Genomic DNA, 12,984 nt, shown 5'->3' on the forward strand with positions numbered 1-12,984 from the left:
AAATGTAATTGAGAATTTTTTGGCAGTGCTATATCTGAGGCCTGTCTGTCCCCGAACTAATCACATAAGCAAAACCGAACAAGACCGGAACTGGCTCGCCAAGCGGCACAAAGTCAGAGCATATTCTTCCATCATCGTAATTGATTACACCGAGCACAAGCCCCAATAATAAACTACCAGGAAGGGTAAAAGGTTTTAACAAAACAAGCAGTCATTTTGGAACAATTTCACTCGAGTTCGAAGGTCGGAAGCGGGTGCATCAACATAGCCTCTGACTCTCTCTCTCCCAGAGATAATCCACCAGCCGTGAATCTAGAGTCGTGCTTACGAGAGATCATTCCAAACATGGCGACGCTCAGAATCAACACCCCAAGGGCGTGCCCCACAAACAAAAGATCGATTATAGCCATTCCCCTCAAACCATCCTCCTCCAATTCACACTTCACGCTACCATTCAGCCCCCCAGCTCGATGGCATCCGCTAGGCAAGAAGCCCGACGAAAACAACGAGAGGCCCGACTGCAAGAACCACGTCCCTTTGAGCACAAGCCCCGCCGAAAGCGCAAACTCAGCGACGAATGCCCTCGGCTGGTAGGAAAGCAGAAGGCAAGAAGCCGAGCAGACGAGGCTCAGCCCCGCAAGAATCTGGTAAGACCGGCCGGCGAGGCCTGAGCCGGCGTCCTTGCCGAGGGTGGCGCAATCGACCAAGAAGGCGACGCCGGCAAAAAGGAAGAGAACGTTCTCATGGAAGAAGGGAACATCCAAATTCTCGCGGATCAGCACGATGAGGACGATCAGCCAGAAGAGAAGGATGACGGCAGCTTCCTGGAAGAAGGAGAACCGATAGGCTCCTTGGCCGTTGAAGGTGAGGAACCAGAAGACCTCAGAGAAGGCGGCGAGGGGGAGGGTGACGCAGAGGACGTAAAGGTCAAGGTTCTTCCATTTGGGCTCGGAAATGTACCATGTCCGCGATTGGTAATGGGGAGGAGACCTAAGGTAGAGGGAGAAGGCGCAGACGAGGCGCCGGACGCCCAGCGGAAAGAGGAAGAGGAAGGCCGAGAAATGAGTTGCTAGCGAGCCCATCGAGTCCTCCTGCCGCTCATGGAAGACAGATTAAGACTTCGGAAGTTCGACGGAAGAGAATAAGGAACAGAATGGAGCAACGGTGGCTGGTGGAAGAAATGAAGGATGAAGACGACGACCCGCAGAGTCAGAGAGAGAGAGAGAGAGAGAGAGGGTGGCGACTCAGTCGTCGTGGAATATGTTTCGGGTCGAATCGGGTCTCGTCTAATGTACAGGTTTTTATCTGGATCATACGGACTTTGAGTTTTTTTACCGTCACAAATGACTGCTGCTCAACTCTATATATATATATATATATATATATAACAGCTGCATACATGTACGGAGCAGGTTATTATTCACGCTTTATGAACGAAAATATTAAAATATGATTTCACCCTTAATAAAATGATAATTTCTGCAAATATATATATAAATCGTATTGTTTTAAGGCGACTAGACATTAATTTATCATTTGTCACGTACACTTCTTCATCTTTGGACTTCACATCATACTCAAATAAGTGTACAACAAAATGGTGAAAAGACCAATTAAAAATGGTGTAGCTTGTGAAAAATTTTCCATTTAAATGTTCTCGTATAAGAGAAAAACGTTTTTAAGTTCTTCGAAAATTTCCGTTCGTAAAGCATGTGTTTTGTAAATCATTTTATAAACTTAGTGAGGTATTTATAATTTCTCGAGCAGATCTTTATAAGCACATCAAAAGAATAATTTTTTGTGTGAATTTCTTTTTTTCTCGAATACAACCTTGAACTATTGACAAACCCACCATCCACATTTGCACATTTTTATTTTTTAAATTTAGTCACAGCTAGTAGCTCGCCATACACGCATGAATGAACTTCATATCATTTGACTCTTTTTACAACTCCTTTTTCGATGTTATTTTATGACCGACATAATTGGAAGACAAGTTTAATTTTAAAAATTAATTAAGGAGTAAGGCTGAATAAATGTGAACAATAAGCCAGAGATGCAGTTGGACCCAGTACTTGAATTTGATTATCCTCCCCCCCCCCCCCCCCCCCCTCATATTTATATGGATCATATTCATAAATTTGAATTAGTTGCGGGACAAACACCCCAATGGTGGAAACAGAAATTTCTAGCTAATGGGCACTAATAACTTAACTTTTAATCATTAAGGAGTACTTATATGAAAATAAATACAAAATTGAAGACGTACCAATAAAAAAATAAAACATTTTTATGGGCTAGTGTGGTCAATTGCACACACCACCCTACATGTGCCAGTGGGTATGTACATTCATAACCCAAAATTGAATTAGATATCATAAAATTGGATAGCATTCTCAATTATCGATTCCGTAAGTTGGATTTATTGTTTAATGTGTGAGGTTTAAGTGATCAGTAAACTGCCTCAAGGGGCATAGAGTGGTTGATTGGCATATTAGCGATGCGTCACCGATTCACCTTATGAAGATAGAGTGTAGCGCCAAGATAATGGTATACTAACTTTTGGTTAGGTGCCAACCAAGCTCTGGACCCTATTGCAATAGTGTTGTTTACCCAAAAGTAAAAAACTGTAAAAGTAGTTGGTAGATTGTATAGGTTGGACCCTAGCGCTATTGAATCCGATACCTTCATTTAGGGAACTACATGCACCAACGAGGTCTGGTTAGTTTGTTTCTGGCTGGGTCCAGCATTTATCGTGTGGTTGGTTCTAGATTCAAATCCAGATTGTAATCCCATTTTCTAAACTAAATTCAGATATGACTAGAACAAGATTCATCATTTATACATATGAGGTTGGATTTTTATCACATCCTAGTGTTGTTTCTGAGTCCCCAACTCAAATTTAGATTTGGTCATGAATGTCGTATTCAACTAGTAATTGGATCTTTTTTTTTTTTACCCAAACTGACTAAATGGATTTAATATCGAATTATCCCCAATGGACTCACTACTAGTATTAAATCTACAGTATCTTTTATGAATTTGTTAGTGTGTTTCATGAATTTATCCAAGTTTTTTGAGCAGATTCACAAACATTTAGCCCTAGTGTTTCATGAATCTACAACTAATTTTTGAAGTAAATTCATGTTACACTCATAGAACGTTCCAATTGCCAAACAACCCTTTAGGGTCGAACCATGTAATAGCTCATATTTTTAGACGGATCTATGTATATTTTTTTATGCGTAAATAACAGCCAACTCTTAAATCAATTCAGGTCCGCTAAAATCTATTTGCTGAAATTTTAAAAAAATGATATATTGTTTCTAGTTCTGTCTTTTTAGATCCAATTTTAATCACTTGCGACCTGTTGTTAACAAATAATTTTATGGGCTACGACTAAAATTTCTTATATGTGGGAACATTTCGGCCTTTCTAAGTACAAACTTATATTGTATTTTTGAAGCACATGATCTTAAAATGCATTTTTTTCAAGGACATTATGTCATTGTCGCATAAAATAGAATGTGATTATGGATGTTGTTCTCATGGATATAAGCTCATCATATTTATAGAAGCGTTAGCTCAAGAACGCATGCTTCTTTGTATCAAAATATTTTCAATGACGTTTCGAGCATTTCAATCTTCAATCGGAAATTGTCGCTTTTATAAATAATATCGACTTTTTAGCTTGCCTTTTCATCATAAAATTTAAAAAGAAGTCAACCGCGATCTGCAAGATTCGAATATCTCGCACAAGTAAATTTATTTCGCGCATGTTTCGGACAATCCGTCTAAAATTTCTTATTCTAAAACGTACAATTGCCAAACAGAATCGAAATCGATAGTTTTTTATCTTCATCAAAGCTAAACGAACACACCACTCTACAGAGAATAAAGGGGAGCCTTCACAACTCATCTCCAGCCGAGTCACCACCTTAATGGGGTCGTCTTCGTGGCTGTCCTCCACGAAGCTGTTCGCTCAGCCAAAGCCAACGCAGAGTAAGGGGAGCCGAGTCGAGCAATTTACTGGACTCAGATCGGATTGCCGAAATCGTCAGCCAAACGCGATTGGACAACTTCCTTGTTTCCCTCCGAAACAAACCTCCAACTTCTCTTCCTTCCCTCAAACGACACCGTCGTTCCTTTTTCTTTTTTATCCTTAATTAATTGCTAAGCATGCCACCAGATCTTACGTGTTATGATTAAACAAAGAACCGAATTTTCCGAGATCAGTTTTATTGTTGCTTTTAATTATCAGAATCAGATACCTTTGGCTCTTTGTTCTTATTCATTCCGTTCGCATGCCTCATCCTTGATTAATTAAATTGATCACCTCGATCTTGTATGTCAGCTTTACTCCCTGCCAGAGACTTCATTCTCGAGATTTTGTTTGTTTAATCACAGTATCGATGATGCAACACGGCATGAGAATCGATCAGTAGTTTTCTCCATTTTTCTTACCTGCAATTCCTTTTCTATGTCCTGTTTTGTTTGAATAGTGGGGTGAGGTTGATCAGAATTGAGAAGTTATGATGCTTTTGGTGGGCACCCATTTTCGGGTTGTTTTGTTTCTGTGCCGGAAGGTAGCAGTTTGGGTTCATCATTCATCTTCATCTTGTTCTGAATGAAGGAATGGCGAAGATGGGTGTTTCGTTTTGCTCCTTACTTGATTTCCTTCTGAATGGATTCTTGACGAGGGATCGGTCAAATAACACGTTTGATGAATCGGGTAAAAAGGTCCGTGCGTAATTTTTTTACAATGGATCTTAGTGCTTCGAGTCGTGACGATTCGAAGAAGACGAGGAAGAAGAAGAGGAAGAAGTATAAGAAAATTGCCGGCATCGAGAAAGAGGATTTCACGCCCCAACAGGAGCATGGTAATGATGACGGTGAGAAAGAAGAGGAAAAGGGTGAGGCGACAATGGTATTTGGGGATCCGAATTGTTTGATGTCTCCCCAGAAGAACAGGAGTTCCAAGAGAATGGCTAACGCGCCGGCGAATTCCAGGAGAAAAGTTCAGTGGAACGATGAGAACGGCAAAAAGCTCGTGCATGTTCGTGAGTTCGTTCCAAGGTAATCTTCGTTGAACCTTTTATGAATTAGTCGTCCTTTCCGTTGTGAATTCTGTTTGGTATATGAGTTTCTGAATCAATGCTTCGTCTTCTTCTTATTGTTTGCTCGTTCCATTTTTCTCCATTTCTTTGCAATCTGTTTTCTCGTTGTTGAGGACTGTAGCTTTCTAATATGTATTCTCATTGAACACTTATTGAACACTGCATTGAGTAATGCATGGTTTTTTTGGTGATACCTCATACAGATTAAACACGCAGTTTCAGTTTTCTGAAAAAGAAAATAAACCTTGGTGTACCTTTCTTTGCTATCTGGAATACGTCTCCATGCGTGCATCTCATCAACACCTAATACTGTACAAGCCACCCTGGACGGTTATAACAAGGTCAATTTATAAACCTTACAGATTGACAGTAGGTACTGTGAGGTTGAAGCCAACTTTGCTTTTGTACCGCAGACCATGTGAGTTTTTATCAATTAGATGCATAACCTGCTATGGGGTCGGTGATGGAAGGTTTCTCTTGGCGTATCCTTGCTTGCAGATATATCACATGCATAAACACTAGGAGACCCGATTATGATTAAAAGATGTCATTTGGAATTTAGGAGTCTTGGAAGTTGGAATAATTCAGAATAGACTCTTCAAACAGTTAAGTTGCTGAAAAAAACTATTTCTGTTTTTTTATGTGTTTGCATTCAAGTGGCTTTGTCGTTATCTTAATTTACGTGCTGAAGCATTTATGGATTGCAGCATGCCGGTCAAAAGCTGCCCCCAAGATGAACGGTTAAGGTTTACAGATTCAAATAGTAAACTGATGTCCCTACTTTTGGGCAGGAAATAATGCAAGGTGATGCTTCTTCACCTGCAGCGCTGCTACATTTGATGTGTTGGCACTGAACACGGTTTGTATATTTAGTCTGTGCGAGATACTAACGTACATGGAGCAGCTATCTGCAACATGTGCATGCGAAGGTGGAACTATGGATTTCATCTTTAAACTAGCTTTTTATGTTCTTCTAGCGTTTGGACTGCGTGTTAGGCATTGAGTTATTAATCGGTTCAGTTTTTGGGCTATAGGGATAAAACTTTGGTATTCAAATTATTTTTTAGCATGCCAAGCAGACTGTCTATTTCAGATGCTGCAGATGTAGTAGTTGGCTTCTCTTCATCCTGCAGATTCTACTTGTTCAATAACTTCTATAGAAGAGGCATATGGTGCGTATTGATGCAGAAATTGGTAATCATTTTCTGTCGGTCATTCCAGAACTAAAAAGGAAACTGAGTAATCTACAAACGATTAAGGATCTAAGGCATCACTGATATGGTTATGTTTGGTATCGAGGTCCTGGTGTAGAATATTTTAGCTACATGTGATGCTTTTTCAATGTATTGAGGGCTCTCCTAAAGAATTGAAAAGTGATGCTGTCGAGGCACATGAGATGGATGAGGGTGAAACGATGGCTGATAAGTATGTTACAAAGTTTGCAAGGAATCCAGATACCAACCAAATGATAGTGGTATATGCAATGTATTTGATATGGCAGCCATTTGCCAACTCAAAAGAATAAATATGCTAGGGTGCATGTCAAGCCTTATAGCTTTTGTCTCTTTGGACTCGCAGAATGTTCAACCTAGTGCTGATCTCTTTCAGTCACAAGAGTGTTCTGTCTATCTATCCTAGAGCTCCATCTTCCTAAAACCCATCATAATGACATATCTTATGAATTAGATTATGGATCTTACTTTTGTGATTCAGTGATCAATTGACATTGGAAATCAATCTCTACAATCTACGTACTGGACATGTTTTTCTGTTTTTCTTCCTTCTCTGCTTGATCTTTTCCTTTCAGCTGCCATAAATGCCAAGAACCTAAAGTTTATTAAGAAATAGTTTCCATACTCTCATCCAATTTAGCCTCTGCCAAGCTTCAGCCCAGTCATCGTTTTTGCACTTGTTTGTCTGCTTTCCATGTTCTTCCTATTAAAATACATTTTAAACCATTTTTCCATCAACTTCCAATCCCACTTTTTGTCTCTAAGGTTCCTCTGTCAATTCTGTCAGTATGCCATACCTTCTTGTTGAGATCGAGAAACCCTTTTTTTTTTTCTTTTTTTTCCCTTCATTATCCCTTGGTCAATCATTCATATTTTATCCTTTCTCTTCTCTTTTTGAATTCATTCCACACAGAAAATAGTGGAAAACAGAGGACCGTGCTTAGCCACTGGAACTCTCTGATAATTGAACATCTAGATCCAACAGAAAAATTCTACACCTAATTGAGTTCTCCTCCCACAAATAGAGAAATTCAAAAACTAACCCGACCCTCCACCAACAAATAGAAACTCAAGAATGGCATGATCATCTTCATGCACTCCTTGCATCCTCTTTTCAGATGATGAAATCTTTAATTGACTTTTGTAGACAACACACATTTACCCAACATGAAAGTTGAATGGTAGTGTACCACAGGTTGCCTGCAATCAAGGATAATTGACTTTGAGAGAAAAAAGTTATGATATAACTGACTGGTGGCACTTAAGTGTTAACCGTGCTTCTCATTAGTCATACATGCTGTTTCAGAATATATGATTCATGGAGCTAATTAATCACCAAGTTATGGTTGATCAATGTTGTTGCAGGGACTGTTACATTTCAGAATATAAGATGCATCATATTTTCATGCCACAATAAATTTGCATTGCGTCAGAAGTTTCATTTCCAAGTTTACACGTGCTTGACTTTTTGATAGGCATGCCCCGCCCATGCACTTTTACATTTTATAAATTCGTTCAACATAGAATGCTGAATAGTCCTAATATGCTTCAAAAGGAAACATTCTTCTGTTTTATTTTGTCATGATGTAGTGGTGAAGAAGATAGAGATTTAGACAAACTGATTCTCCGTCATTTACTTTGGTGTATGAAGCTTTTTTCTTTGTTTCCTAATTCCATATCATTTATTGTGTGCAGTGATTCAAGTGATGATGATTATGATGATGATGGCTTTGATTCATGTGTATGTGTGCTAATGTGAGTGTCACTTGCTGCTTCATTCGGGAGCAACACTCTGCGAAAGAAACAATTACTGGCAGCAAGCTAACATTCTTTGACTTAGAGGGTCTATGCATTTTGTTCTCCTTCACCCTAAAAATCTGGGGATTGGTCATTAACATGTCATGGACTAGGGGAAGAATATTAGGAGCTGTCATTTTTCCTTGGAATATCTGTATTATTGGATCCAATTTAATTGTAATATTATATGTAGATGCTTACATTATCATTTTGAATTTGAATATAAGGACAGTTTGACAATTTCTTGTATTCTGTAAAGCTGTTGGAACTATGTCCAAAATAATAACTGAATCATAGTTTTGATTTCTTTGTTCCAGTTACGAATCCTCTTTTTCCTTTTACTGTATGCTATAAACCTGTACAACCATATCTTATGAGCAGAATATGTATTAAAGTTTGGCCTATTCTGGCACCACAAAGCTTATGCCTGTACAGATCTGATTAATAAAATGGGTCAGTTATTGCTTCGAAGTCTCGCGCTAAATCAGATTCTCTGCTCTAACCCAACTTCTAAATGTATGATGGAAAAAATTCGAGAGAATAACCATAAAACATATTGCTGCATCATGCGTTACCTAGTTTGATCCATATCTTCTACCGGACCCTCCTATGTCTTTCTCCTGTGAGAGATCCATTATCCAAATATGTTGCAGTTCATATATGGTACGGGCACCTCTTACTTGGATATGGATCTGGACCAGTTAAGTACTGTGGACATCTGACCCGTTGATGCTCCTAACAAATGTGACACATTGGTAAATTTCCTCCACAACAGGTTGGTTGTGAGATGAATTATCTTGTGCAGAACATTATCAAAATTTTTATTCAGGTCTAGTTTTTTCTTTCCTCAACATAAAGAACAATGTCTGGTACTGCATGTGAAAATAAAGGTACGTTATTTGAAACCATATGAACAAAGTTATTTAGGGGATGGACATCAAGATTTGAGAATACAAAGACCAAATCATAATTTTTTTCGAGGAGGTTCCTTGAGAAAACAAAAGAAGGACAACCCGTACAATGCCAAACTTGGAGTAAGTGAAGCATTTTTCATATATCTTGTTCAATATTTTTAAGGAACTCCGTATAATATTTCAGATTGAGAGCTAAAAATGAAGACCCTAGCAGGTGGGCAACATTCAGATCTTTTCGAAGGATTCTTAAATTTATATTGGTCGTACTGGAGTTCAGTAACAACGGTATATTGAATCCACCTTTGTTAGTTTTTCTCTTTTGATAGGGAGAAGAGAATAAGTAAATTAATATATAAAAGTAATAAAAGAAGGTTTATGTTGTCGATGAGGCATCAACAATTAGAGGAAGACACGGCGCAGTGAATTTTAAGTATCTAATTCATTATGTATTTAGTTGTTGGGAGAGAGACAGAGAGAAAGAGCTGATAAAATAAGAATGTATAACAAAATTTGGAGACAAGTCTTATATATATAAGAACAATCCGTTAAAGCTAAAAGCGACAGAGTAACACAACAACAAGCGAAAGACAGTGCCCTAGCCCAATAACAAAGTGGACATCATCCTGTATAAGGCATGTCACAGAATCCGGTGATGAGGAGGCGACCCTAAAAATCCTATTGTTGCGCTCCTTCCAAATGCACCACTAAGAGGATATAAGTCACAACTTTTAGACGTGACCCCAAGAAAATGACAGGTGAGAGAAGAACAATAAAGAAAAAAAAGACAAATGAAGGACATGTTTAGAGGGCTGCGAACAATGGAAGACCATGCAGAGAGAAGAACACCACAAAAGAAATGACATGAGGTAAAAAGGTGAATCCAAGACTTAGCCACGGCAAGACAGACAAGCCACTGATTAGCAAGACATTGTAAGTAGTCAAATGTATTGATGTGACCAACAAGAAAAAGCTAGACAAAAACAATAGCATGAAAAAGGGGCCGGAAGACTAAAGGGACCGAGTTGAAAACCATGCAAAAGAAGAACCAAATGAGTCTAGGTAACAAGAAGACAAAATGAATCTACGGAAAAACAAAAGATGCAAGAATAGAAGGGTGAGCGACGGGAGGTTAACAAAGCAGAGGAAAAATGAAAGGCAGACTGCACCAAAAGTGATATGAAGAGGTGTGAGAGAGAAAAATATGTTAATCATTACAAGATGACAGGTCATATTTGAAACAAATGAAAAAGTCGATGGAGGAATGTCAGTTGTCAAACGTTACCACCAAAAACATAAAAATGACTTATACGTTCAACTAAAGTTGGTAACCCCAACACTTTCAACCCGACGCAATCAGACAATTCGAGGCCTGATTACCATCTTAGAGAATGCTTTTAATGTTCTGATCAACATTCTCAGGACAATTGCAGGAGGCCGAAAGACTGTGAGAGCATGAAGGAGGACCGACAAAAAAAAAAATCCAACAAATCTAAGAGCCAAAGCATACAACAAAACAAAAGCAAAAATGATGAGTAAAAGTAGGGATAAGATAGAGCGCCAAAAAACCTTAACAATGGACTTGACGTAGAGAGAGAGAGAGAAATTGAAAGAGAGGCCAAATAAATAGATAAATAACTAGACAAATAAATAAATAAAAGGGGAGCGCCTCACTTCAAGTTCAAACATTTCTTTTGTTGTTTGCTTTATTTCAAACGACTATAGATACTTGCGACTATGTGCCCCACGTCCCCCAAAACGCAACAGCTATACATTTCCAACCTAGTGGAGTACCAACGGTCATATTTTTCGAATTATTTGACCATTTTGTCCTGCATTTCAGGGTAGCCTTTTCTCCGATGTCCGAAGAAGACCAACGGCCCACACATTTTCCCCTTTCTCTTTCCATGCTTCCTTGAACACCCACCATTTCCTCATCTCGTAGATCGTCCCCATCAAGCTCATTCTCCGACTCAGTCCTACCTGAGACATGGGTTGTTTTCTTGCTTGTTTTGGTGGTTCTAACGGGAGAACAGGGCGAAAGAAAAAGCCCAAAGTCCTTCCGAGGAACACGGTATGCTCTAACTTCTACCATTTTGATAACTGTTTTCGCTTCGTGGTCAAGAAAAAGAATAAGAAGTTTGATGCATATTACTTGCTGCTGGTTTTGATGATTTGTTGTCCTAATTCATGCTTTATTTTGTTTTCAGAATTATGAACGCCATGAGTCTCAGCTAGCAGCTTGCTCCTTGAACGTTCAAACTTGCTCTTTGAAGCCACCGATCATAGAACCGCAGCTACCAACTTGTGTTTTGAAGCCAATCGCGACAGACTCTCAGATACCAGTTTGTTCCTTGAAGGCTCCAACTAATTCCTTTAAGTCGCCCACGTCAGAGATCCAGGGAACTTCGATTTTAGAGTCCAGGTCAGATATTAAGCTTATTTTTTCTATTTCCTTACCTCCTTGTTCATTTTTCCGCTTTTGTATCCCTTTTGTCTTTAGAATTTCCCTTGTAAGTACCCTTTTCACTCGCTCAGGGAGAGAATAGAGAAAACAGGAAAAACAGAGGCACTGAGCTCTAGACCCCAGAGGAAGGTCAAGTTTGATCTCCAGGTAAAAACATATTCGGAGATTCCTAATGAAGAAGAGCCGAAATTTCCAACAGAACAAGAAGAAAAAGAAGGATCAGAATATGAATCAAAAGAAAACAAATGCGAAACTCTGACACCTCCCAAGGATGACTGTACTACCTCCAGCGTTTCATACCCAGTTTCTCACAGATACCGCAATTGCACACATGATGAAGATGACGATGCTGATGATGATCCTACTGATGATGACTGTGATGATGATGAAGATGAAGCTGACGATGCAGATGTTGAAGAAGGGGAACTGTTTGAATGGTATTCTGCTTCTTCTGTCGAGTCAGAAACCAAAGGTGTTTCACTACCATCAACCAAGAATGAAGCTGTGAACCAGAGACCAACCATGGCGATCAGTCATGCACGCGATCGGAGTCTATATGTTCATCCCGTGCTAAACCCCGTTGAAAATGCATCACAATGGAAAGCTCTGAAGACCCGGGAAGCGAGGAATAAACCAATATTAGGAAGGAAAGAAAACATTCCATGTGAACAAGAAGCATTGATCAGTTTCAGTTCTGATACAAAGCAAGAAATGCGGGTGGATGCTAGTCTCTCAAACTGGTTAAGCCCTATTAACACCATTGCAGAGAATTTCAAGGATGATAATCTTTACTCAAGTAACATTGGAAAATCTAGAATGGTTTTTGGGCCATTAACAGATGGAAATATCAACAGGATGCCTCCTCAAGAATCAGAATACCGGTCTCCAGGGGGAAACCGTAGTAAATCTTCGGCCTCAGATGAATTCTCAGAGAAATTTAGCAGTGGGATTAAAGGAATACCAAATACAACCAGTAAATACAGAGAGGTACCAAGTCAAACAGAAGAGTGACTTGAAAGATTATGCGTATGAAAATAAAAATAAAATTGACAAATTTTATATGCTGCAGGATCAAAGAGTGACTTGGCATTCAACCCCATTCCAGGTGAGACTAGAAAGGGCTTTAGCTAAAGGTTAATGTGAAGCATATTCCAGTCATCCTTCTTGCGTACCAGCGTGATTGTGTGTGCTGCTGTGTTGCTAAAGACTGTATGTACTTTTGTGCATTTTATCGAAAAGATTAAAAATGTAGAGGAATCTAATGTTGTTTCAAGGTTCAGAAAGTTTAGTAGAGGTACAAAGATGAGTTCTCTGGGTCTTTTGTGTATGCATGTGTTTTTTGTTTTATGGAAATAGAAGTTTGGTGCAACAGTGTGAAGCATTGGTTATTGGTCGCCGTGTCACTTGTTTTCTAAACCATGCGTGAAAAATAAAATGAAATGGATTATGATGCATTCAAT

The 12,984-nt window shown here is 39.1% G+C and overlaps 3 protein-coding genes across 5 annotated transcripts; 2 read left to right on the top strand and 1 right to left on the bottom strand.

Annotated features, from left to right (window-relative positions):
* Positions 1-91: 91 nt before the first annotated feature.
* On the bottom strand, positions 92-1,258 carry LOC116265655 (uncharacterized). Its single transcript, XM_031646422.2, has one exon. The coding sequence runs from the start codon at positions 1,080-1,082 to the stop codon at positions 228-230; it is 855 nt and encodes a 284-aa protein (XP_031502282.1). The 5' UTR covers positions 1,083-1,258; the 3' UTR covers positions 92-227.
* Positions 1,259-3,907: 2,649 nt separating this feature from the next.
* On the top strand, positions 3,908-8,456 carry LOC116266036 (uncharacterized). Of its 3 annotated transcripts, XM_050080952.1 has the most exons (3): positions 3,908-5,076; positions 5,321-5,458; positions 5,616-5,842. In XM_050080952.1, the coding sequence occupies exons 1-3, from the start codon at positions 4,724-4,726 to the stop codon at positions 5,656-5,658; spliced, it is 534 nt and encodes a 177-aa protein (XP_049936909.1). In that variant the 5' UTR covers positions 3,908-4,723; the 3' UTR covers positions 5,659-5,842. The 3 variants fall into 3 exon arrangements, with proteins under 3 accessions (XP_049936909.1, XP_031502963.1, XP_049936908.1); XM_031647103.2 differs by lacking the exons at positions 5,321-5,458; positions 5,616-5,842 and adding an exon at positions 8,045-8,456; XM_050080951.1 differs by having other exon boundaries at positions 5,321-5,844.
* A 2,470-nt stretch (positions 8,457-10,926) lies between these two features.
* Positions 10,927-12,893, top strand: LOC116266032 (uncharacterized). Its single transcript, XM_031647097.2, has 4 exons — positions 10,927-11,131; positions 11,268-11,482; positions 11,596-12,511; positions 12,594-12,893. The coding sequence occupies exons 1-4, from the start codon at positions 11,048-11,050 to the stop codon at positions 12,660-12,662; spliced, it is 1,284 nt and encodes a 427-aa protein (XP_031502957.1). The 5' UTR covers positions 10,927-11,047; the 3' UTR covers positions 12,663-12,893.
* Positions 12,894-12,984: the final 91 nt, after the last annotated feature.

Source organism: Nymphaea colorata, chromosome 12 (assembly GCF_008831285.2).
Source record: "Nymphaea colorata isolate Beijing-Zhang1983 chromosome 12, ASM883128v2, whole genome shotgun sequence".
NCBI lineage: Eukaryota > Viridiplantae > Streptophyta > Magnoliopsida > Nymphaeales > Nymphaeaceae > Nymphaea > Nymphaea colorata.